This window comes from Mycteria americana, chromosome 8 (assembly GCF_035582795.1).
Source record: "Mycteria americana isolate JAX WOST 10 ecotype Jacksonville Zoo and Gardens chromosome 8, USCA_MyAme_1.0, whole genome shotgun sequence".
Taxonomy (NCBI): domain Eukaryota; kingdom Metazoa; phylum Chordata; class Aves; order Ciconiiformes; family Ciconiidae; genus Mycteria; species Mycteria americana.
This window is the reverse complement of record NC_134372.1, coordinates 4,966,041-4,992,353: the sequence shown is the minus strand read 5'-3', so window position 1 is coordinate 4,992,353 and position 26,313 is coordinate 4,966,041. Positions and strand designations below refer to the sequence as shown.

Genomic DNA, 26,313 nt, shown 5'->3' with positions numbered 1-26,313 from the left:
TGCTCCTTCGAGTGCGTGACAGCGACTGCTCGTGAAAGTACCATGAAAAATGATGACAGGCCAGGCTCAGAGAGGAGAAATGCCCTGCCACTCTACTGGAGTAACTATTAGACTTGTAAATACTGATCCGACCAAATCCGACCCCCCTCCTTCCTAGTGCTCAGGTGGTCATCTGTGCCATCAGGCAATTCAAAACAAACAAAAAACCAAACAAGCATTATCATCACTTGTCATATTTGTATTTTTGATTTCATTTTTAATTTTTATTAAAAAAACAACCATTATTAAAAATGAATCATTTACTGGAAGGCTTCTGCCAGGGAGAACTCTCATTTCAATCTCGTGAACAAAATGCAGCACAGTTAAAACCCAGAGGCATAAACAAAACCCAATAAAAAAAAAAAAAGAGAACAGTTCAAACCATAGCTTATAATTATGCAGTTTCCTCAATGTCAATAGAAAGACTTTTGTTAAAAGCCTTCAATTCAGAATTTCATGGAAGACTTTTAAAACACAGGGGAAGAAGGAAACACAGGCTTGTTTAAAAAAAAAAAACAAAACAAAAACCCACCAAAAAAAACAGGGAAAAAAATTGCTTGGGTAACGGTTAATGAATTCAACAAATTTACTTCCTCCAAAGCAATCGCTGTTCGCCCAGCCATCCAGTATTTGCTCAGAAAGCTGAACATACACAATTCTTGCCAAGTCATTCTGGCCACGATTTCCCAATTCTGGCACTGGTTTGGAGGGGGTTTTCAGTGAGATCATACCTGGCTTCCCGCTTGGGGAGCCTGGAGTTTGCAGTGCCAGTAGGTACCACTGGGAGCCTGGAAAAGAGGCTTTAATTCAGCCCCTTCGGTCTCGCCCAGTGAGACAGCACCAAGGTGAGCTCTAAGCATCTCTCCGAGCTGCTGAACCGGGGCAGAGTTAAGCACCTATCCTTGTACGTACATATCAAGCACCAAACTGGGTATGTTAAAAATTGCAAATTAGTGACTACTTTGTAAAAAAAAAAAAAAAAAACCCAAACCAAAACCTGTCCTCAGTGTGGGACCTTTAAGGTCAAAACCAAATAAAAACGGTCTTAAAATATATACATATATATATGGCTTTTAGTTTTTCCTATCCATTTCGTTGGAAACAAAAATAAATTTAAGGCTGATATTTGGTTTTTAAAAACAATTCTGTCCTTCTCTTTAGCTGTCAGCCGGAGCAGATGGGATGGAGGCGCTGACTGCGGTTGCTCACGACGCGGCTCAGAATCCACCCGAGTTCTCCTTCATCCTCGCTAGTAACCGGGAGTAGACGGGTGCTGCAAGGAGAAGACTGAGTTGGGTGGGACAGACACACAGCACCTCCCTGTCCCCTCCCCTCCCAGTTATGCTGCATCTTGCTTGGAGCAATACAACAGAATAAACCTCTCTTTAAGGGACAGGGACACACGATGGAAATTAGAAACAAGCTAAAGAAGTTGTTTTACCTAGTCGAGGATTCCTCTGAGAAACCTGCATGGAAAGAAGATATAAAGGTTTGCATAAATACAACAAATCTCCGACAGCTATAAGAACAGTTTGCATGTCAATATATTTATCCCTAGTCTCCAAAAACTATGGATGAATGACTCTTCATTATTGGAAGCTGACATATATAGTACCATGCCAAGGCTACATTCACAGTGTGCTGCAAACTGTAGGCTTCGTGTTGCAAAATGTATTATCTCTTATACAATAAAATCATGCAAGAAGAGAGGATTGGTCATTCTATGAAACACATACGCTCACTCTCTTTGGAAGTCAAAGTCTGAATGTGACGTTATCTTCCAATCATTATTACCAAAATGTAATTTCAGTAGTTCTACAGTGAGAGATTTTTTGTCTTTTACCTTGGATAACGCAGATGCCTGTTTGAAGATTTCTAATGCGGGATCTGCAGGCTCGTCACCTCTTTCTTGCGGCCTGGAAGCTAAGGGTAGGACACAGATAGCATTGAAACACTCTTCAAAGCACACAGGCTACTTTCTTCCAGGCTGCTTTTTTCCATCCTCTTTGGAGAATGTGTTGAAAATCCCATAACCGACTAATCCTCCTCAATAAACTGAAGCAACTGCCATGTGTCACCTCTCCCTCCCAAAGCAGCTCTGCTGTAATGGTGTGGCTCTAGATATTTCTAACCATGGACCTACCCTGGGGCTGTAAGACAGAGTTCACGGCATAAATCACACCATTCGTGGCCATGATATCGCTTTCAGCAACAGGTTCCTTGTTGATATGTATTATGTTGTTTTTCTGTTCAGGAAAAGAAAAAATAAAAAAAGTAGAAAATGAGAAATTTTTGTCATCAGTGGTTTCCAATTTTATTAAAAAAGCCCTCACTTTGCATTCATTCATTTACTGGATGGCTGTAGGCATTTTCATTCCTCTTGCCAATTAAGGAGGATATAAAAACAAATTACAGGCTGAGCAGTTTTTCTTGGAGTGGCTGGCAGGCTTTGGAGCACAGACGTTCTCGTGCGCTGGCTGAGAATGCTGTCCCGCAGCAGCAGAGCACATCTGCCAGCTCCCTGGTAGCAGCAGGCGCTGCTGCTCGCACCAAGAGGGATGGCTGCGGAGATGGCATCAGGAGAGCGCAGATCGGGACTGGGCATGCTGGGGAAGGGTCTGGAGCAGAAGTCTTATGAGGAGCGGCTGAGGGAGCTGGGGTTGTTTAGCCTGGAGAAAAGGAGGCTGAGGGGAGACCTTATCGCTCTCTACAACTGCCTGAAAGGAGGGTGTAGAGAGGTGGGGTCGGTCTCTTCTCCTAAGTAACAAGCCATAGGACAAGAGGAAATGGCCTCAAGTTGCTCCAGGGGAGGTTTAGACTGGATATTAGGAAATTTTACTTCACTGAAAGGGTTGTCAAGCATTGGAACAGGCTGCCCAGGGAAGGGGTTGAGTCCCCATCCCTGGAGGTATTTAAAAGCCGTTTGGATGAGGTGCTTAGGGACATGGTGTAGTGGTGGGCTTGGTAGTGTTAGGTTTACGGTTGGACTCGATGATCTTAAAGGTCTTTTCCAACCTATACGATTCTGTGATTCTATGGGCAGAGTCTAGCATGCAAGTTGGCCAACTCAATGCACTTGGAAACACTGGCCTTCCTATTTTTGTCCTGCATTTTCTTCCTTATGCACAGAGTGGGTCATGGTTATTTATTTTCCGAAATATATTTTTTTCCTCAATAAAGGATCCTACATTCTCTTAATGTAGGGCACAATTTGTGAAATGAAATTGTACATCTAAATTATACATCTGCTTCTTTCAGCTCTGGGGCTCCCAACATAAGAAGGACATGGACCTGTTGGAGGAAGTCCAGAGGAGGGCCACGAAGAAGATCCGAGGGCTGGAGCACCTCTCCTATGAAGACAGGCTGAGAGAGTTGGGGTTGTTCAGCCTGGAGAAGAGAAGGCTCCAGGGAGACCTTATAGCAGCCTGCCAGTACCTGCAGGGGCCTACAAGAAAGCTGGAGAGGGACTTTTTACAAGGGCAGGTAGTGATAGGACAAGGGGTAATGGCTTTAAACTGAAGGTAGATTTAGATTAGATATAAGGAAGAAATGCTTCACTATGAGGGTGGTGAGGCACTGGAACAGGTTGCCCAGAGAAGCTGTGGATGTCCCGTCCCTGGAAGTGTTCAAGGCCAGGTTGGATGGGGCTTTGAGCAAGCTGGTCTAGTGGAAGGTGTCCCTGCCCATGGCAGGGGGGTTGGAACTAGATGATCTTTAAGGCCCCTTCCAACCCAAACCATTCCATGATTCTACGATTCTAAATAACTCCTGCTGTGTTAAGGGAGCCCATGCAGAGATCATTTTCGTTACACTAAACAAGATATGTTAGCCAAACAAGCTATTCATTTAATTTATTTATGCTTTTTCCCCCATGACTCAGGGTTAAATTTATAACAGCTCCTGGAAATCATTTACAGTTGGTCTTCTGGGAAGAAAGCTGAAGAAAACCACATTTCAAGACTGCCAGCTTGTTGAATTGAACACATGGCAACGGTCCCTCTGCTACAGCCCAGAAAACACTGTTTGGTGGGAATGTGTGCACATTTAAAAGAGGTTCCCATACCATCCAAATGTGCACAGACATACTTTGGTCCTCGACATGGACAGCTAAACACAGACCACAGCCCTGATGACGACGAAACCCCATCCGAGGTGACTCACCATGCTGACTTCCAGTTTATCTCCCTGCATGGACTTCAGCCTCACAAGGGCACCGACTGCTCCGCTCACCAGGATCTCATCAGCCACGTGGAACTTGAGGATGTTGGCAAGCTCCTTGGCATTACCTGGGGGAAGAAAACATTTACATTTGCAAAACAGCATCAGCACTTGCTTCCCCTATTTCACGTGCTGGAATGCCATTACATGGAAAATACCATAATTTCCTGAAAGTGCAAGTCAAAAATGTAAAATTGAAAAGATTGGGCAGAAGGACCTTGGTTGGAGCTCATTAGGACATTGAGGCCATTCCTGCCCGGACAGGTCAGGATCCCAGCGAGTCCAGAAGGACACTCTCCCAATGTCCCACCTTGGTATGTACCAATCCTGCCCTATACATGAAATCCCTATCTCTTGTTTTTTCAGTCCCTCATTCTCTCACTCTGCACAGCATGAGCCCACTTCTGTTGCTGCTTTCACTTCCCAAGGAAGTCTAGGGGGAAAAAATAAAGACTTATGTGAAATAAGGACGCAGACAGAGCACTTGGGTATTTGCAAACATCAATACTTTCGCTAGCGCCAGTGTCGCTTGGCAATAATCTGCACGGCTGAAACTGCAGGATTCCTGGGTAGGAAGGGGAAAAGCGCAGGAGAAATGTCACTAATGGCTCGCAGATTGATGGCCTGATCCCCACCCCACTGCGTCTCTACTCATCTAGCCGTGCTTTGAAACAGATCTTAGGAAGATGCTTCCCCTTTGCCATCTATTTTCCAGAAGAGGCAGTGATGTGCACAGCACGGGCCAGCAGCCCTCCTCCATCTTCTCCTTTAGAGGATGCAGTGTCACTGATAAAAGCCACAGACAGGCAATGGGGAACAGCTAGTGCAAAAGATGGCCTCCACCTACAAAACCAGAGCAACTCCTTCAGCAAGGGGGACTTTTTATTTTAATACTCATATCTGAATACACTGTGAGCTTTTTTTTCCATTACAGTTTTTCTAGGGTGGCCACAGTTCACACTGCACATCCTCACCAGCATGATTCACTTCTTCATCAGGAGCGTAAGCTAAATATTTGCGTGAAAAAAGAACATCTGAAGTGTCCGCATCTGGGATACTTCATTCCTGCAGCCGTTTACAATAGCTGCAAAACAGTTCTGAAATATTTATATATTAAGCACTAGACTGGATGTGCTGTCTCATGTTACCAGTTCCTCATCCCTGCACTTAAAAGGATAACCAGCTACCATGGGCAGATGCTTCCCAAATTATGATGTCAATGTTTGGTTGGGCTTTAATGACGAGAAGACATTACACTCAAATACCTGACATCGCTTCCAACCACAGCCAGTTTTCAACATGAACAAAATAAAAGATGGTGCTGCTTATCCAGAAGAGCATTATTAAACATTCCCATGCTTTTTTCCACACCCAGCCTGCACGCCTGTGCTTTTCAGGATATTGGTCTTCGTCTGTGCTAGACTGGAATATTTGTTGTCTTCTCAGGATCAGACTGGACTTCCTGCTTTGTCCGTGTACATGTACATGGAGCAACAGCTCCATCCTTTTACTATTTAAATTTCGTACAGTGTAACTTGAGGCTGAATGTGGACCATGTTTCCTAGTTGCAAAACTTACTTTAGACACCCTGATGCTATGTGGTTGACAGCCACAGTCTCACTTTTTTCATCCCTGAGAAAGGCAGAGACCTCATCAGTTCCTCTAGAAACACCTTAGAGTTATCTTGCTTACACCAGCCAGCACAGCCAAATTAAAGTCATAGTAAGTTTGTAGTACACACTACAAATATGTCTTCCCAGCACAAGGAAAGTATAAACCCATGCCCACGCTCTGTGTGAGAGTTCAGTGCCACTCTGTGCATCCTCAGCTTTCTGCTGGATAGGGCTTATCCAAACGAGTTGTGTAGGAAGCCCATGCTTCCAACAGACAAGGTCAAAGAATGAGATGGCAGAGAAACTTAGCCATTCCGCCCCGTATCATCTCAGTAACACACAGCAGCTGTTCATCTAAATGCTGTAAAAATGCTCACCCATTAGCTTGTTCAGTTCCCCTTGGGGCATGGCTCGGAAAGCTTCATTTGTTGGAGCAAACACCGTGAAAGTACCCGGCCTGTTCAAGTTCTCCGTTAGACCTGCAGACTGGATTGCAGCCACCAACGTACTGCAAGACAAACATACATAAAACGCTTCACTATAAACTACTTCTGTTGGTCTTTCAGCAATTGCATCTTATGTTCAAAAGAGAGCTGTGAAGTTAAAATTGCAAAGTCCTGCTGGGGTCCAGCAAATCAATTAGCCAAAAAGTTGATTAGGTAGGAAAGGAGCCTGTGAGGTCCAACCAGAACATCCGAGAAATGGCAAAGCAACCTGGGAATGCTGACTCCTTGGGGACCAAATGGTAGTAGGGAGACAGAGAGGCCTGTCCACAGTGGCTCTGATGGGCAGAGATGGCTTCTGAGCCAGCTTCTTACTGTATTAAGGGGGACCACACACTCTTGGCTCACAGTTCCTTGAAGGGTTATCTGAAGTCTCACTCCCTGTAATTTAGGGATGAGACTATGGTTTTGGATGCTCTTTCTATGTTCAAATAATATATATAGTCATGACTACGACCCATCATAAATAGAAACTGCTTTGGCAGCTCTTCTGCTCCTGACTCGCACTTAGGAAGAGCAGAAAGGTCACCTGAAGCGATGGTCTGCCTTGAGAACATCCATCACTGAGCCAGACGGTGGAGTCAACATTTTGTCCATAATGAACAGGGTCCCAAACCTTCCTCTCTTGTCATGGGCAGCAATGCAGGCATTTTCAATGCAAAGGTTCTGCAAACAAAATTGCAGAAAAAAGACATTATTAACATATGCTTCGAAAGAGAGATTTTTATACTTTCCACAATGCTCAATTACACCTTTTATATGATAGCCGTTACATTACAGACGTCAAGCGTCATTCAGCCATATACAGCACTGCACACTGCGGGAACTTACATTGCGGTACACAAAAACTCTCAGTTCCTTGTCACCCAGAGTCTGTAGTTTCTGTCCATGGTAAAGATACTTAGAGGAGAGCTGGTCTCTAACAATGTGGTTCAGAAGCAAGTTTTTCATGTTGCTGTCAACAACGGGGAGTCCATCTGCAGCAAAAAGTACAGAAAGAACCAGTGATTCACTTAAAATGACCATTGAGACACTAAAAAAAGTGCAAATACAGAGTATTATCTGCAGCAGGTTTTAATTTTAAAGTTGGATGCCACTGCCCATGGCTGAGGCATTTGAGAGAGGGTTTGCATGCTTCTGGACTGAAACGTGGCTGAAAACCGTTTGAAGCAGATCTGTGGCCCCAGCTGATGGAAGAAAGGGATTTACTCCCCGGTTTACCTTTGAACACATCATTCACTGGGGCAAGGAGGGTCACTCGCTCACTGCCAGTTAGATGAGAACTGAGACCAGCTAGTCTGAAAAGGTCGGTAGACTTGGAAACTTCAGATTCTTGTGCCAACTCAAACAGGGTCTTAGCTGAAAAGAAAAGCAATGCATAGTAATCTTGCGTTAAAGGCAATCCACCCATCACTGCAAAATATCTACACCCTCCAAATCCTACTGGACCGTGGCAAGAAAGACAAAAGAAAGGCAGCAGAAAGAAAGATGCAGAGAGGCACCAGTACCTGAGTCTGGGATCAGCAGCTCATTAACAAAATGTATGACGCCATTGGTTGCCAGGACATCCTTGTTGGCAATGATGGGCTTCCCGTTGAGGGTCAGCTCTTCCCCACTGCAGCCCACGTCCAAGGTGGTTCCTTCCAGAGTTTCCATCGTCAGGCCAGCGATGATGGCCTCAGCACACATGGCTGACTTCAGGATGTGATGGTTCAGCAAGTCTGTAAGAGAAGCAAGCGTCTTAGTGAGCTGCAAAAATCAACTGTGAAATTATTGCAGCTTCTAGGGATCCTGTTCAATGGCAAGGGCCTCCTGTACCGTACTGTACTGTATGGGGCTCTACTCCAAAAGATGCACAGTTATTTTAAATTGTGCTGATTTTAATTCAGGAGCCTGTGAAATGAAGTGCCTTTAAAGAGTAATTTTCATACACCTTTGTCAACTTCGGAAGGTTTCGTGTGGTTATTTGACTCATTTGTCAGGGGAATTTACATTGATTAGATACTAGGTTTTTTGCATTGATAGATAGAAATCACCATCACATACAGGAGTGCTAAAGGAAAACTCGGAAAAGGGACTGCTTCAGCTCCCTCCTCCGTATCTGGATACCGCTCTCTGCCATGTCTACACATCTACCGTATCTACATCCAAAGAAGTCTGGGCTGTCCAGTTTAAAAAGCTGGAGTCTGTCAAATGTGTTTACTGCAGCTGTTGTCAGAGCGTATCAAGGAGCCATTCAGTTGTCTTTGAGAAGGAATTTAGAAGGACTGAAAAATACTCTTCAGCCTCTCAATGGGCTCAGTAAACAAGCACTTACCCCTCAGGGCTTCTGGGTCCCCCAGGATCCTGTTCAGTGTTTCTCGTGGGATCTTCTCAAAGGCTTCGTTGGTTGGAGCCAAGAGCGTGTACTGGCCTTCACTTTCCAGCAAGCTGTTGAGGTCAGAAGCAGCCACAGCAGCCTTCAGAGAAATGAGGAGAGGGTAAAACACATTCAGCCAGAATACAAAGGTCAGCAACTTTGTCCAGGCACACACTAAGGGCCAGATTTATTAAGGCTTTTATAATTTCAGAGGACTTACAAAAATCCTGAATAGCTTCTTTCAGCACTTTGGTCCCTTTATAAATTTGACCCAGCCCCATGGTTCTCTTGTGCTCCAGAAATTTAAGTACAAGAGCCCTTTTTTGGCAAGACTGAGAGCTAGTTCGAATACCCTGATATTCCTGGAAAGGGTCACAGTAGTTCCAGTGAATAATTCAGATCAGAACCCACAGCTGGCTAACTGCAAAACCCCTGTGCTTTTGAAGTTATTCCTTAACTTGGCAAATACCAAGGCAGATAAATTGGTACTCATCAAATCCAAACAGTTAATATCTCCTAATGCTGAGACTCCCATAGAAGAGTGAGAAGCCAGACTCAGTCTACATCTCTCTACTGACAGCAATAGCAGGGTGACAATTATTCTCATAAAACCCTACTTGTGCTGATATCCAACGCTTCTCTTCCTAAAGCAAAATAGGCTATATTGGTACAAGGATTTTATCAGCAGCTTTAGGGTCACAGCACCTAGGCACTAGCAAGCCCTTCATGACAATTGACCGGGAGTGGGATGACAGAACATCTTTAAGGATCCCTGGAGCACTCGTGGGGTGGACTCACCCGAAGAGTTTCCAGGCTTTCCTCAGTCTCAATGATCTGCTGAATGCTGTTTGTAGTGGTGGCGATGACTTTGTCGATGACATGAACCACTCCGTTGGTGGCATGGTGGTCAGCTTTCAACAGCCTGGCACAGTTCACCGTCACAATCTGCAGAGGGAAAGAGCCACGGGGCGTTATGTGCACTAAAACAAGAAGGTAAAGCAGCCTCTGCTGTTTTTCTATTTCAAACGCAGCAAGCGCTATAATATTGAATCAGCAGGGGCAGAAATGTGGTTTCCTATAAAAACACACAAAGAATGAGAATGCTCTATCAAGAATGTTTGAAACTTTTCATGTTTAAAGAGCTTTGAAAATAATCAGTGGTTTTGTCTACCCCGAATCATCAAGACTAAGAAAATACGCAAGGACCAATACTTAGGCAAGCATACTGTTACACAGCAATGTGGGCGACTTCCCTGCAATAGCAGCGATGAAACTATCTGCTTACAAATATTTTTTTCAAGCTCTTTCTAAATACGTATCCTAAATCAATAGCTGTCAACCTAAGCATTACAGAGTCCTGGAGGTCCAAGGACAGTGCAAGGCAGCAGAAAAGCAAGCCCACTGTGTGTAGGTTTAATACAAATGTCTTACCCCATTGGGATAGTGGTGAATCTGGATAGGCAGGTCCTGGTACATTGAGTTAAGTGTGGTCCCATGTTTCAGATCGTCCGTGAGGACCCGTTTGTTCACCATGTGGTAGCGGAGGGCGTTGAGCAGCTCAATGTTAACGTTACTGACTAAGGAATCCAGAGTTTCCTGAAAAGCAGAAAAATCTATTTTTCATTGCTGAGTGCAATTAAGCCAGTTGTTAGAGAGAGCCAGGAGGTCTGGCTGCAGCCAGGGTGCTTCCAAGGTGTGGGTCTACGTGTATATTAAGTGATGTATTCAGCCTTAAGCCATCTGTGCAAATTAAGAGCTCTAACTTTTGTAAATCTTTATCTTTTGCCTTACAACAGCAGCTAGCAGCTCTGGCACCCCCATCCTTGGCAGACGAAGGGATGATGGCAGCAAGCTCCGGTGTGGGGGATCACTGCATCGAAATGAGCAGTAAGGCAACAAAAGGCATCGCTCAGGGCCAAGGACAAATACACCAGGAGACCTTCCCCAACAGCATCATCCCTGCAAGGGGCTCTGCTGGTGCCCGTTTGGGGTACAGGCTTGGTAGTGGGGATAGCCAAAAAGATGCCCCCTCCCTGCCCCAGTAGTTGTTCTTACATATTTAGGGACAAGTGATTTAAATGTGGGATGGAACTGGATAGGGGTCGTACAATCGGGACTCTCCCCTGTTCACAGAGATGCTCCACTAGGACGGGAGCACCGGCAGGACAGCGGTGACAATTTCGGGAGTGGAAATTTCACAAGACACAGAGTGAGAAAATCAAAACCAACGTAAAGGAAATTTATATGTAATTGAGCATAGGAACACACCGATGCAGGAAGGCTGCAGGTTTACCGAGGCTCCAGTTGGGACTGGCTACCTGTACAAATTATTAAGAACAACTGGAGTGGTAAAGTAAGGGTGAACAACAAAAAAACGAAAGGGATGGGAAGTCTCTTGCTGCAGGGCTTAACGCAATCTCTAATGGTAAGAGGCAGGGAAAACTGAATGAGGTGACTTCTACATCCACCTGCTGGAGAGCATCCGCATCTTTCTAGTGTTGGGCTCTTTCAGAAACAAAGCTCTGGAGCTGATGGACCAGTACAGTGATTCCCATCTTGGAAATCCATAGTCCTTCCTATATCAGGACTGTGTCTGTTCTGCCAGATGGGGCTGCATCCAGACCCCTGCGGAGCTGGATCTCCACTAGAGAAAGCCAGAGGAAGAGGAGAAAGAAGAGGAATGATATCTTACAGCAGACAAGGACGCCCAGGCCTCATTACTTGGGGCAAAAATTGTAAAACTTCCAGGTCCTTCTATTTCTGGCCTTAGATTAGACCGGTCGGAGTAGAGCTGCGTGGTGGCAGACCCAACAACTCCCAGGGTTTCATAGATGTTTGAGAGCGGCAGCGCTGAAAGAAGAGAAGGTTATGTTCCCAACACAACATCATTCATCCTTCCCTGCACTGCGCTGAATTAAAGGAGAGCTGTTGGTGAGAATGCTTGGGGAAATGAAGCATGTCAGGGAATTCATATCTGTTCATTAATTAGATAATAAATAATCATAGCCTGACAGCTCCAGCCTCAATTACAGCAGTGTAATCCAGGATCTGCTGCATCTCTGCAGTTTTAAATGGAGTTACTCTGGATTTATATGGACGTGAATTGAGGCAAGCAAAGATACTAATTGCTTTCACCCGATCCTTGTTTGTACTCAGGCTTTTGGTGCTCGGAGCTGGCAGCTCACCGCTGGTCTCGGTCTCTACTGACCCATCCACACCGGCCCACGTCATTAACTGGGCGGCATCAAACTTTTGTGGAAGGAAGCGTTCAGAAAGCAAAAGCAGAATATGTCTTTTTTCAATAAACCCAGTTAATTCCCCCACAACTCTCACCAGTGGCTGAACTGTATTTTCTCCTAAATGCAATTTTGCTAAACTCATGCTTGCCAAAATAAAAATGAGCACAGATTGGCAGAGCTGTCTGCTACTCTATCATTCCTTTGTATTGCATTTCCAATACAGCTATATTACTTGTTGGAATAAGTAGTTCCCCATGGTCCTCCCATGCTTGATTAAGTTTAATTATATCCAAGGTTTTAAGTTGTCTGGAACATTTTGCATGCTTTGGAGTTGATCTGGCACTCAGCTGGTGCTCTGCTGAGTCCGTTTTTGACTTGTTCATGGCAATATTGTGCACAAATGGCGAAAATCAAATCCACTTTGGGTAATTTTCTAACATTTCCCTTTACTAGGCAGCTGTATAATTTTAAGAAGTCTAAAAAATGTCAAACATATTTTTTACCAGCTGGGCAGCCCTTTTCTCCAGGAACTTTTTCATATCCAGGACAGCACTCGTAACTGATTACTCTGGAATAAGAGATGGATACGGCAGATTAACTGACAGCGTCTCACTGCTTTTTCTCTATTCGCTATAGTTCTGTGTCCATCCATATTTGGTGATCTTTCTAAGCAGACTCTTCATTAGAAATATAGTCTTGAACAAAAGACAAACCACAATTTTTATCTCCTTCAGGACTGCATGTTGCCAATTTCTCCACCGAACAAAAGCAGACACGATTTCTTTTCAAAAACCACACTTTCCAGGAGACTTTGTACAAACAGTGCATGGAAACCGATGCCACGGTCCCAACAGATAACCTGTGCAAGACACTGCAAATGCTTGGGCACGTTTCCCATAGGATTTGGGGATGTCCCCGGCTGACTGCTGCTGTCACATCTGATCACTGTTTGGGCAACATGCTGCAGCTCCGGCACGGCTGCTTTACCAAACCAGCCAAGCGTTTCCCCTTTATTTCACCCCATTCTTGTCCACCACCAGAAGTTATTTGCTTACTTATGGCAAAATCCACAGGACAGACCTGGAGGGGAAGGAGCATCCCCGGTCTTGGATGCACTGGCACAAGGGCTTGGGATAAGCCCTGCAAGGACAAACTTCACTGGTGGTGGCATGTGCATCCGTGGGCACCCCTAGGCAGCACCACAGCACACCCATCTTTGCTAACACCGGGTACGTCCGTGCGAGCTCCCTCAGTGCAGCATCTCCTTCTGGCTGGCAGCAAACTGCTGCTCTGATCAAGCACCATCCCCCAGTAAAACCAAAGGGGCCAGAGACCCCATCCTGGGGACTCGGAGCCATCCTGCAGATTTGCAGACCCTAAATAAGCAAGAACTGCCTGAATGCTGTGCCCATTGTCTGCAGCTCAATGGGAAATAAAAGTCATCTCATTCTCAAAGCTGGCCATTTAATGGAACATGTTTTGATATTAACGGGGGGGGGGGGGAACAAAAAGGAAAAAAATCAATTCAGAAGTTGCCCATTTATTTTTCACAGGGGATTCTTTCACCTATTGCTCTTATGCTTGGTGTGAAAGGAAAGGCCGTCTGACTGACAGGCTAAAGACAGCGAGGGAATAGGTGTTCCTCCCAAAGGCAAGCGTTTTCTCTGTGCTCCCGGTTGGATTTGAGACAAGTAGGATGCTGTACTGCCGAGCCTCAGCATACTCACTCAGAGAGAAAGGAAAATGCTCAAGCTTCAGATATTTGTCATCATTTTAACACTGTTAACAAACAGTGGAAACGCCTGGGGTTTAAGAGGGAATTCTTCAGGGTAATTAAGAGCCAGTAAGTGAAACAAATACCTGCTTTTCTGTGACAGAAGCAAATAAATTCTGTGTCACGGTTTCCTAAGAGAATTACAAAGCAAACCCAGACTGATTGTCTAGACATTATATATTCCATGTGGGAAAGAGTTTGCCTAAAGCAATCCCTTCCTTTGACTACTGGAGATCTTAACACCCTGCTGCTCAGCTTTCCCCAGCCCCCCTGTCTTGTGTTCATTAGAAACACACACTTTCTCCCCCCGCCACTTCCCTCCCCTACCTCCAATTTTTCTTTTTTTCACCCTAGAAACTAAATCCAGTCTAGACAGTTCCCTTGGTTCAGACCTGTAATCAAAGACGAAGAACTGATTAAAGAGAAATTATTCCAAAGTTCAGCATAAATAATTCCTGAGTGCTGACGTAGGCTTTAAAAGGCTTATTTATAGATCGATCGGAGATTAATGAGCTGTGACGAAGGGGCAGGACACTGATGCACACAGCCTGCAGCGCAGGGAGCTCGCCGGCTCGGGGCTGCCCCAGCAGCCAGGCGCCTGCGGGAGGGGAGGGCACGGGGAAGGGATGGAGGGACCATGCCGCCTGCTTTTCAGAGGGTTCGTGGGCATCTCCAGCACCACCCCACAAGGGAAGCTAATGGCAGAAAGCACCGAGGCCAGTAATGGGGCCAGCTCCACCCGTGCAGGGGCTCGTTCAAGCCCCCAGTCTCACTCGCCCGCTGAAGGTGACCTACCAGCATCATCTCGTATGCATTTTGCACGCCAGCGTTTTGAGTTGAGTACCAGAAGACTTCTGCAAAGGGCCAGCTGAACACAGAGGTGCTCAGCCAAGTGTTTGCGCCTACAAGGAGCCAGAGATGAGGATTGCAAAAAACAGCTTCAGCCATTTGCCCTCCCATGGCTGCCGGACTTGGTGGAAGCACAAGACCACCCAGCCCACCCCAAGGCACGTGGGCACCATTCAAGGGGTCGCTCGGGGCTGGGCACAGGGCATCCTCCCCGCTGGTCCTGCAGCCACCCCCAGCCCTCGGGGAGGAGCAGCACAGCCGTGGCTGAAGGCTGCCCTGCCTCACTTGCAGGACTCTGCATCTCGATGCTATAGTGCCCTACACGTCCATATGGGAGGAAGACTGCTCCTTTGACATGTTCTCCTCCAGTTGGGTCCGAGCCACAGTCTGCTGCCTGGAGAGGAGTATTGCTCTTACATGGCACGGGGCAAACAGCTCACGGGAGAAAACATTGAACACTTGCAACCACCGCACTACGCGGTGGGTTCTGCACAAAAGCCTCTGGAATTGCCAAGTCCATCCCCGTTCCTGGTGTCTGCTCAGCGGCTACAGACCGCTACACCGGGACACAGCGGATGCCAGCGATGTGGGTTAGATAAGCAATGCCCTCGTACAAAGAACATTTATCATCCACTCTGCAACGCTTCTGACCACAACTTCCTGACCTCCTCATTGAGTAATTTGAAGTCAAATCTGTAGTTTTTCAGCCTCTGGTTTTGAAACACTGTATTTCTTAAATGTCTATCTGTGTCTGACTGCAGAAGCAAGCTCCCTGGCTTTTATTAGTCATTGTTTCACTGCTGTTGCATTCTTAGGATCTGAAATTAAATTTTAAGTGCATTTTTCAAGGTAATAAAAATAAGCTTAGGCATATATTAGTGAATAAAGATCCATTTGTAATAATTTCCTGTAATAAAACCCATATGTTTTATTTTTGTAAAATAAGTGCCAGAGAGTCTTTTTTTTTCCCGAACTGAGGAAAGTACATCAGACAAGAAAAGGAAAGTTAATTTAAGAGGAAAAAAGGGAACATATTAAGGGGCAACTTACTGCCACTAGTTATTCCTCAAAAAATAATCAAAAACCAAATCTATGTAAGTTGTCTTTTCATTCTCAAGACAAAAAAGTGTGTGGGAACATGTTCAATTGCAACCCCAATTCTGGAAGAATGAGTCCAGTGCATAAGGGAGGTAGAAAAATATAAAAAACACGGGCACAACTATGAGAATATACTCTAAATAAACTATTTCTTTGGCTTTGGAATAACCAACAGTGGAAAATTACCTAATTACCAAAACAATCTTGTTTCAGTGCTCATTAAAATCAAAGCAGTGTCAGACTTCTTGCCAACTGCCTTATCTCACTTCATCAGCAAGTAATGAAATGATAAAAAATGTACATAAAGTCTCTATCTAATTTCTCCTTAACTGCATGAGCCAATACTTCAGCAAAGAGAAGAAAAACAAAGAAAAAAAGCAGATAAAGAGGTAAGAGTCCTCTTGTGATGCATGAGTTGAAATTTCCATTGTGCACATCCAGCCCCAGTAGAGCACTCCACCCCCGTGGACCAAAAGATGCTGCTCAAGAAACAAGCCTGCAAAGCCTCACCACCAAGGCTTTGCCTTACAGCCGTAAACTATTTGTTTCTGGTAAGAGCTATGGAGCAACTCAGCACAGTGCCCGCTGCACCCCAGGGTGACCGTGAGCACTCTCAGCTGTGAGCCTGGAGCAGCACCCGAAAGGTGATGCACCTGGAGACATGACTGAAGACCGGGCACATCCGCGTCTTTCGAGCTGGCTTTCCTTGCTGCTCCAGTCGCTCTGCGTCTCCCAATGCAGGATGTGATCATCCAAGAAGGAGTGAAGTTATGACCTACTGCTACAGGCTTGCAGCAGCTTTTCTGCCGTCCTCACTCAGGGTTGACCTTCTCTGCGCTGAGCCAGCTCTGCAGGAGCTCAGCTTTGCTTCTCGGCAGTACCTGGTCTCTCACTGACCTCCCTCCCTACTACCTGTTTGAAACAGTGCTCAGAGCAGGAAAAGAAAAGAAACCAAAGCAGTCAAAACGATCTTCCTAGAGCCAGGTATTTGCACCTGCAACACATCCAACTTGGGGCACCACTGACCCTTTAAGCAAATGAGGATAACAGCCAGGTCACATGTGAAGTAGGTGAGATGGGTCAAGCATCTCCTATCCCAGGACTGCCCTTCTCACAGGTGGGAAAATCCTTTGAGGAGGAGAGAAATGACCATGCTTATCCAGCTCCACCATCCCCCCGGGCTGATGGAGTGCATCCCCCTGCCAACGGGAGGACCAAGCACTTCAGGAGAGGACTTCTGACTACAGATCCCAAGCAAAGGCTGGATCCACCCAGTTAGGCTGACAAACGTGCCAAATCCTGACTCTTTCTGGGATTTAAAGGCATCTGGTATTCTCAAAACATCTCATGGACCAGCTCAGTCCCACGCAACGGGCCAGTTTCGAGGGTTCATGCTGAGCACCATTAACTGTGCCCACGCACTCTCTCGGGGTCTTGATGCACTGAGCGCGGCGCAGGATCAGGGCCCTGACACTGGTTTAAGAATTTGACTGCCGCAGCATAACGCATCGTGTCCTTTACGGCCCAAATGACTCCTGATTGCTTCCATACGCCAGGAACACCATGTCCAGTGGGAGCCATCACCAGCAAACATTTGTAATCAGAGCTGTCCCAGGGTCCTCTGGAAAATGTGAGTCAAGGCACGTGTCTTTTGTTCTGCACAAGCACTGCTAAAGGGCAAAGTAGGGCCCAGGCTCAAAGATTACTCGGAAGAGAGAAGACAATAACGCCCATTGTCGAGATGATGCAAAGTGAAGAATGGTGAGCAAATTCCGTGGATAATGGGAACATTATCTCATAGGTTAACAGGCAGGTTAATGCTGTGTATGCTTTTCTCTCAGCAATGCATCATTGGATTAGACACTTGGGTAAAAGCAGAGAAAATGAGGTTAGAAGAGATCACCCCATCTCCTCAAATGAAATCATGAAACACTGCCAGATGCCAGTTGTTCCACCTCTTTCTGGAGATAAGCAGATGAGTTTGTCTCTGCCAAATACAGCTGCACACTTGGGTTACTTGAGGTTAGTTTCTCATTTGCTTCAGAGCTGAAGAAATCTGTGGCTGGACCGCTTTGCCTTTCAGTGGCCATAACAGCAAAGCTATCCCACATCCACAGCTGAGTCATGTTTTTTTTGGAGACCTACTAAGCTACTCTGTTATCAGAAGAGGCAATGATGATACCATATTGCCATGCCATAACCTTGTCCATTTTACATCAAAAAAGCCACCATTTGGCCAAGATGAGAGCCTGAACTCTAATCACCCAAATTAAGTCTTCCCAGATTTGGTGGTTTTGTAAAATTAAGGGGGAGGGGTGTGTTTTTACAGTATTGCTTCTCCTTTTTTTTCTTTTTTTTTTTCTGTAAAGACAATTGGACATAATGGAAACCACTATACATGCTCACTGTATGGTACATCACAGAATGACAGAATCGTATAGGTTGGAAAAGACCTTTAAGATCATCGAGTGCAACCATAAACCTAACACTGCCAAGCCCACCACTACACCATGTCCCTAAGCACCTCATCCAAATGGCTTCTAAAGTACCTCCAGGGATGGAGACTCAACCACTTCCCTGGGCAGCCTGTTCCAATGTTTGATGACCCTTTCAGTGAAGTAAAATTTCCTAATACCCGGTCTAAACCTCCCCTGGCGCAACTTGAGGCCATTTCCTCTCGTCCCATCACTTGTTACTTGGGAGAAGAGACCGACCCCACCTCTCTACACCCTCCTTTCAGGCAGCTGTAGAGAGCGATGAGGTCTCCCCTCAGCCTCCTTTTCTCCAGGCTGAACAACCCCAGGTCCCTCAGCTGCTCCCCATCAGCCTTGTGCTCCAGACCCTTCCCCAGCTTCATCACCACCCTGCAATACATCCTCCTGAAGTACAGAATTTTCGTCTTTTAGATGAATTCATGGGTAGCACGATGAAAGGCCAAAAGCCGTGCACAGCGGTGATTCCCGCTTTGCCTCTCTCCTCAAAATACCAACACCAGACACATGAAACGAATCCCGATGGCCAGCCATCACAGCTAAACCATTGAAGGCAACCAAAATAAAAGCAGTATAGCTTACCACAGTTAAAGATCTCAAAGTCTGCTGCTTACTACAGAAACAGAGTTTATTTAATCTGTGGTAAAGAACACCATGTTCCTATAGATCTAATCACAGTTTACATTGGACCATATCAGAAACACATGAGATGATTTTGTGCTGTTTGTTCTTCTTGACCTCGCAGATCCAGGACCAGACCTGGCCCTCAGCTCTGCTCCCCACGGCCAGTACCTTTGCACTGATACTGGCTAACGTGGTGGTGCGTGCTAAAGCGTGGGCCAGCAAACGTGTCCGAAAGCCCAGTTTGGCCTACACCAAGGAAAAAGATTCCCTGCTCCTGATCTACAGCCTGGCAGATAGTCAAGCACGCATATCCTTAATTATCTGCTGACTACATCTTTCAAAAGAATGTCCCGAGGCTGCTTACACAGATACTTTATGCAACAGCTACTTGAATATTATTGCTTGCAATTTTAAACGTGGAATTGGCCTGCAAGTCTAATTAACTTTCCTGGTGGAGTCATCAGAGAGTGTTGGCTGAAGCTGACACCTCTTTCCCCTTATTTCTGTTTTCCCTTCCAAAGCAAACATGTGTAGATGAATTTTACGTTCTCTCCAATATCCATCAGCTCTGGGTTGCCTTTTATTTCTTTTTTTTTTTTTTTTTTTTTTAGCTAGGCAGCATTGAGCCTAGCATGGAGAGAGACACAGCTAAGTACTAGAAAACATCTGGTACACACTTCATTACAGCATTGAGAGCTATATAAGTACATATAGAAATGCAATTAGAATAAACCATCAGGGTTTTTATTTACATGGTACTTTCCATTCTTAACATCTAAGTGTTTTAGGATCACGTTTGCCATTTGAGAAAAAACAAGGCACAAGTATTTCTTCGGGAGTAAAAGGCTAAAACAATTCTTAGCACGTATACACGTGAAGCCCACGCCGCAGGCTCTGACATCGCATGTCTGTTACACCGCCTGCTTCTCCCACCCAGCACCCACCTCCGCAACGGGGTCTTTGGGGAGACCCTGGCCGGCACTCGGGTACTTACGTTGACTTCCCACAGATCTTCCTCTGGTACCACTGCTTGCAGTTGGTGAAGTATTTCCTGTTCGTGCCGATCAGCTTCTGCACGGCGCACACGTTGGGGCTACAGGTAACGACAAAGCAGAAGCGGGTCCCGTAAGCCTCCCTCCTTTTGGTGCTGAGCCCCAGCAGCTGGGGAGCCAGACCCCACCTGACAGCACCCAAAAAGCCCTGCTGGGGTTGCAAGGGAGGGAACTCGGAGAGCTGCAAGTCAACTTGCTCAATCTGAGTGCATAATGACTATCATGAAGTGGAGGAAGCAGTGAAAGAGATCTCTCTTCACTCTGCCAGGGTATCCTTTTCTTCATTGAGTGAAAAATCTTGACTTTTTTCCGTGTTCCACCTCTCACCAAAATATAAAGAAATTAAGTTGAAAATAATACTTTGGTCAGTATTTCCATGGTGAACAGCTACTTACAATTTGGGATTGTAAGCTAAAACCTGTTAAAGTTCTGCAATAATTCAAATCCTTCCAAAAAAACCCATTACTTTATTGTTTAGGACATAAAGAAGGACAGGTATTTATCAGCCTATGGACCGACTTGCACCAAAACCAGAATGGGTATTTTGCTGTATGATAGACTCAGCCGATTCTGGACGTGGATGCTGAGCTGCTGATGGGGAAAATGAGCAGTGGCACTGCCCACTCCGGTTTCAACACATCAGGTGTGACAGCACAGACTGAGAGTGGCTACATCAGCCCATAAGGTACCGAGAGCTCCTTCGCAACCAGAAAAGCAGATGGTTGGCATTACATGTGTGACTAACCCCACTGAGAGGTGACTTTCAGCCTTTCAGCTTTCTAAGAAGCAGTATCACTGCGAGCAAAGATGTGGTCAAACAGGAGGTGGGAGTTTCCTTGCTGCTGGTTTGGCCAGCACAGCATTTCCCTGCTCAGACTGGATCTCCGTCTCCGTGGTTTGTGGCCAGCAGCCCTGGCCATGGATGTGGGCAATGCATGGTCAGTGCATGAGATCTGGGTTGCGAGGCCACCGACTGCCTCTGGGCTTGAGCCAGAGGTGTAGCAAACACCCAAGCAAGCTGAGGATGTTCAGCCCAACTGAGACTGGATTCCCAACACCAACACCATGCCCCAGTTGTGGCAGCGGCACCAAAAACGTGTGCAGTATTGGCTGCCAGGCAGATGGAGGGAAAACAAATAATTAAGCAAAATACATAAATCATCACTTCAGCCCATCAGACGTGCTCTGCGCCGTCCAAGGCAGAGTTTTCATTTGCACAAATGAAACTCTGGATGGGGCCTGGAGATGCTGTTGTAAAGGTCTTGTTGATCTGTTTAGGAAAACAGACAACAGCCTGTTTCACGCTGGGTTTGACCGAGACGCTGCCCGCTTGCCTACCAAAATTAACAAAAGCAGAGTTTGCAGCCTGGCCACCAAGTCTTCCTGTGGCCGTGCTTGCTTTTCACCGGCATCCCAAATATGGCTCTCTCCAAAACGGGCCAGCCTGCCCATCATTAGCATGAATTAACATGAGGGTCTCCTATATGTTGGCTAACTCCAGCGCCAGTCTCAGCGGGAGCTTGGCTTGCCTTCAATGAGCCTTTGTTGATGTGGCTGCTGCAGGGCTCTGCAGAGGCAGGATCTGACCCTGCGAGGCCCTGGCACCTTCACCCTGTCCCAAGGGGAAAGTAAGGGCCCGTGGGACCTGGGGGAATTAGGCTCACCGTTCTCCTCGTTACTGCCATATCCAGTAATGGTAGTTTGTTTCTTCATGAAAGCATTTAATTCCCTTTATATATATAAGGGCGAGGGACAAGGAGAAAGAATCTACTGAAAAAAAGTTGGAAATCACAAAGCCAAACTTTCAGCTGGTGCAAACTGGCCCAGGCTCAGTAATTTCCATGCCAAATCATCGCTTAGAGAGACGTCTGTGCTCTCTGACTCAGCCCACCTCGGCTGCCCTGGCCCCGCCGTGCCGAAATATGGTTCCAATTACATCGAAATTCCAAACCTTGCCTCGATTTCAGCGTCTGGCTGACGGCAGTGGACAATCCCTCTAATATTCGTCTTGACAAGCCTGGCTACTGAAAGACTTGTTTGATCACTTCCCCCGTATCCCTGGGAGCAGCCTGCCAAGAAAACCCTTGCGCCTTCAGGACAGCATCGAACCCGGCGCTGCCTTGCTCCCTCCTCCCTGCCCGGGACCACAGCTCCACAGGGCTGCTGCTCCCTCCCTGACTTATCAGGGAAAACTTCTTCCCAATTTTTCCTCAGTGCGGAAAAATCCATCCCCAGGGCCGTGTTATCAATGATTCCCGCAGGCAGGCTGTAGTAGCGGCTCCCCGCGGTGCGTGTTCTGGTCCTTTGCCCAGTCTGGCTTAAAACGAATTTGTCAACACTCTCCCCTCTCCTCATTGGAGTTCATCACCTCTGCCATGCCGTTCCCAGCCAGCCGCGCTGACTCGAGGATAAAACTGCCTATTGTTTGCCTTCAGCTGAAGCCTTCCACTTGGCAGGCAGCAGCTGGGAGCTGCTGGGGCAGGGGCTGCCCTTCGGGAAGGGGCAGAGAAGAGCAGGACCGTACAGCCCCAGCTACCTGCCATGACTATGTCCATGAAGCTCCCCAGCACCACGTAGTGCCCACAAAGCCAGGTGGGTTTGGGGACAGCGCTCCTAGGTTTTCACCTTCAAATGTTAATGTTCCTTATATACTTCTCAGCTCCTCTCCCGGACTTGAGCTGATTCACTTAGAAAAAAAAAAAGTTAATTAAGATGTACAAGTTTTGCTGCAGAGCCAAGCTCTGCCACCCAACTCGCTCTCGGCTCAATAGGAGCATTGATGGTGTGGGGGGATGCTCACAGCAGAAAGGGTGGCAGTCCTGGTTGGACATCTCTCCTGAGCTCCCTCCTGCAAGCAAAACAACACGCCTCACGTCCAAGAGCTTTTTGGCCGGTTTTGTGGTGCTGTATCTCTTTGGCACATCATTAATCAATGTTCAAAATTCAGTTGATGTTTAAAAACGAGCTTGGTATAGATTGCTCTCTCCATCAGAAAGGGACCGGTGAGCGAAGTGCTGTGGCTGGATTTCTCTCAGCATAACTTCACTTCATCTGGAAACCCTGCCATACTAATTCCTTGCATGTCCCAAAGATCTCGGGCACCAGCATGGACCGCAATCACATCTTACCCTGTGCCCCTGTTGACTGTACAGCGAGTAACAGGCTTCTCTGCAGAGGTGAGTGCACTGATTTACACCAGGACTGCACTAACGTACCGAGTCTGAGCAAACCTCTGCCTCAAGGCTATCAGCAGAATTGGATATTAGTTTCAGATCGTGTAGAGACGCAAGAACCAGACTCACTGTGTTTGTACGTAAATCACTGTAATCCTTTCATTATTGAGATTTTACAAATAGACATCAGCTCAGAATTTGTCTGTTGGATTCTGTACCTGATTAGACACATAAACAGCATACCCCGTTTCATAAATACTGACCTGGATCCCTGCCAGATAATGTATCAAATGGCAATATTTAAGTCTTGGGGTTTTTAAAAAGCATTTCATGACCCTGCCTTCAGCAATCCATTTAAATGGAAGCTACAGTTCAATCAATGTCACCATCCTGAGAGACGGAAGCCAGCTGAAACGTCTGTCATCCTTTCACCCTTCCTAATTCCCCATAAATTTTAAAAACCGTGGGAACAACTATTAACATTGGGTTAGCTTTCTACCTATGAAAGAAGACTCAAACTACTCAGTCCGTAACGTATTGTCCATCTAGCAATATTGTCTATTGTCTACAGGCACTATTTGGATATTCCTCATCTCGGAAGGTTTATGAGTAAATAAGTGATTACTTTTGTCAAGAAAACTTTCAAGTCTTGCTGGAGGTTCCAGTCAAGAGTAAGTTGGTGCCCACTCCACAGAGGCACTCCTCTGCCATCGAACCAATTTCCTTTCTTTTTCTATAAATTCATGAAAACGAGCATACCTTCCACAAAACCTTTAACCATTCAAAACCCAGAGATTTTTTTTTTTCCTCTTTTTCCTTAAGGGGCATAGACTGATAAAGAATCATTGAGGGCTCGAAAATGACATCTGCAATATTAAGCATCCTGAAAGAAAGGAGGAAAGTTATCCAAAGAAGAAAGAAAAAAGTTACTCGAGGATGAAAGAAAAAGCCGTTATCCCGGGAAGAAAGAAAAAATCGTTATCCCAGGAAGACAGAAAAAGCCGTTATCCCGGGAAGAAAGCATCCCGAGGTTCCCCCGGGGGCAGGGCCGAGCTGCCGGGTGCCCCGCACCGGCCCCGGGCTCGGCGGTGCCTCCGCACCCGCACAAAGAGCCGGCCGGGCGGAGCGGGCGCTGCACAGCGACGGGCGAGACGGCGACCGAGCCGCTTCCCACCGGGATTTGTGCAAAGGTAGGGAAAAAAAAGTTTTCGCCCCCGCTCCCCTCTTTTTTTGCCCGGGGAGGAGCGGGGGGGGGGGGGGGGGGTGCGGGAGCCGCCCGCTCGCCGCGCTTACCCGTGCTGCCGGCCGCGGAGCCGGCTGTGCTGCAGGACCTGCTGGTACGGGGACTTGGCGGCGGCGGCGAGGCCCAGCGCCAGCGCCAGCAGCAGCGGCAGCGGCAGCGGCGGGCGCGCCATGGCCGGGAAGCGACGGGCCGGGACGGGCCGGGACGGGGCGGCGGCGGCCGCGCGCCCCGTTAAATGCGGCGGCGGGGCGGGGGCGGGGAGCGGCGGCGCGGCCCCGCGGGGGGAGCGGAGCGGAGCGGAGCGGCCGCCCGGCCCGGCCCGGCCCGGCGGGAGGGGAGGGGAGGGGAGGGGAGTGGGGGCCGCCCCTCGGAAAGGGCATCCATCCGTCCGTCCATCCGCCCACCCATCCATCCGTCTGTCTGTCCGCCCGTGCCCCGCCGCTGTGGGAGCAGAAAGCGGCCAGGGGCGTCCTCCATCCAGCTCAGCGTTTCATCCATCTTCTTCTTCTTCTGGACTTTTGTTCCTTCCACCCCCCCCCACACCCCCCCCCGCCTCCCGCTCCCCCCCCCCAGTCGGGACTCAGAGCGGGGGGGTTGGGCTGACACGCTCCGGGGGTCCCATCGATCTCAGCCCCTCTGCGACCCCACCCTCACCCCCCCAGGGAGCTTCTCTGGCTGCCGCCCGGCCAGCCCTGCCCTGCCCCACAGCCTCTTTGAGTGTCACCCCACGCTGCCTGCCCCACAGCCTCTTTGAGTGTCACCCCACGCTGCCTGCCCCACAGCCTCTTTGAGTGTCACCCCACGCTGCCTTGCCTGGCACCTTCTCAGTGCCCGCTGGTATCACACCCCGCTCCCCTGGGGCCTTCCGGCGCTGTCAGGGGTCACGCGTGGTGACAAGTTTCTGATTTCTTTTGAACGAACGCAGGAGCAATAAGCCTGCCATCGGCATACCCCCTTGGCCAGGTTGCTCGTGTCGCATGTGGCTCTGGGGTGAAGCCCAAGGGTGAGTTTTGCAGCAAGCCGCACGCCGCCCCGTTGCTCTGAAGGGTCACAGACACAAAGGTGCTGGCCCGCCCTGGCCAGTGGGACAGACCCCCTGGAGCCAGCCCAGCCCTGGAGCCAGCCCTGGCATCGCAGCCATCCTAACAGCTCACGTGAGAAACCTCCATTCCAGCCAAGGGCAGAGAACGCTCTTCAGCGAAAGGTAACGGCAGCAGAGAAGTCAAACCCTCCCTTGAAGCTGTCGCTGCACCCATCATCACCACGGGATTCCTGGGGGAGAGGCCATGCAGAAGTCCTAAGGAGGCCAAAACATGGACGGATGACGAACAACTGAGGTTCCTTGTGCAATGCCATGTCCAAAAGGGCAGGGAAGACTCAAGTCAGCTGGTTGTCACCTGGCCCCCAGTTTATCCAACCTGACTCGCCGCAGCATCCCAGTGTTTGTAATGAATTCGCTCCGATGGGACTGACACCAAAGTTGAAGGGCTTTTTCCTCCCTAAATCCTCCTGGGAAGCAGAAGGGGTCCTTTGTGGCAACTTGCCCTTAGGGACAGACTTCTACAATGTGGATTTGCAGACTGGGCAGTGGCCAGGAAAGGCAGCTGCTCAGCAAAGGACGGGAATTGAAATGTATCCAGCGAGGAGCCACCGAGCCAAACAGAAGAAGTCTTTAGTAATAATAAACACTTTGTATTTACAAAGATTTTTTCCCCACAGTAAATAAATCTGATTAGTGTAAACAGCATTAACGCTTCTTGGATAAAATACACAAAACCATTCCTCAGTTGGGTTTCCTCTCCCCAGGGAGTGCCTCACTGCTGCCTCCATCTACGTAGATAAATCATGAAGTCTTCCCTGCAAAGACTCATGACTCCAGCCTAAAAAACAAGAAATAAAGGTTTCAGGTCTTCCTGAGAAAAAGGTGAGGTTTTGAACTCTCTTGGGTATTGCCTAACCCGAGCCTTTCTCAGCTGCACCTCTGTAAAACGGAGGTATTTTATGAGTGCCTCCAGTGCTCTGTTTAAAAGGGAGGAG

The 26,313-nt window shown here is 47.5% G+C and overlaps 1 protein-coding gene across 1 annotated transcript; it reads right to left on the bottom strand.

Moving 5' to 3' along the window:
• Nucleotides 1-223: 223 nt before the first annotated feature.
• TGFBI (transforming growth factor beta induced) lies at nt 224-24,703 on the bottom strand. The gene is made up of 17 exons (XM_075509499.1): nt 24,327-24,703; nt 19,803-19,901; nt 12,475-12,539; nt 11,425-11,582; nt 10,164-10,328; nt 9,531-9,677; nt 8,691-8,832; nt 7,882-8,094; nt 7,595-7,732; nt 7,205-7,350; nt 6,903-7,039; nt 6,248-6,378; nt 4,201-4,325; nt 2,183-2,285; nt 1,883-1,962; nt 1,481-1,505; nt 224-1,312 (listed from the first exon to the last, which is right to left on the bottom strand). The coding sequence occupies exons 1-17, from the start codon at nt 24,686-24,688 to the stop codon at nt 1,257-1,259; spliced, it is 2,292 nt and encodes a 763-aa protein (XP_075365614.1). The 5' UTR covers nt 24,689-24,703; the 3' UTR covers nt 224-1,256.
• Nucleotides 24,704-26,313: the final 1,610 nt, after the last annotated feature.

Bases quoted from the DNA above. Each gene is read 5' to 3' on its own strand.
- TGFBI (XM_075509499.1), bottom strand. From the start codon at position 24,688: ATGGATGGGTGGGCGGATGGACGGACGGATGGATGCCCTTTCCGAGGG. The intron at 7,040-7,204 runs GTAAGTTCCCGC...TTTTGTTTGCAG, and splicing joins GAGTTTTTGTGTACCGCAAT to AACCTTTGCATTGAAAATGC. The intron at 6,379-6,902 runs GTGACCTTTCTG...TTTGTCTTGCAG, and splicing joins AAGGCAGACCATCGCTTCAG to TACGTTGGTGGCTGCAATCC.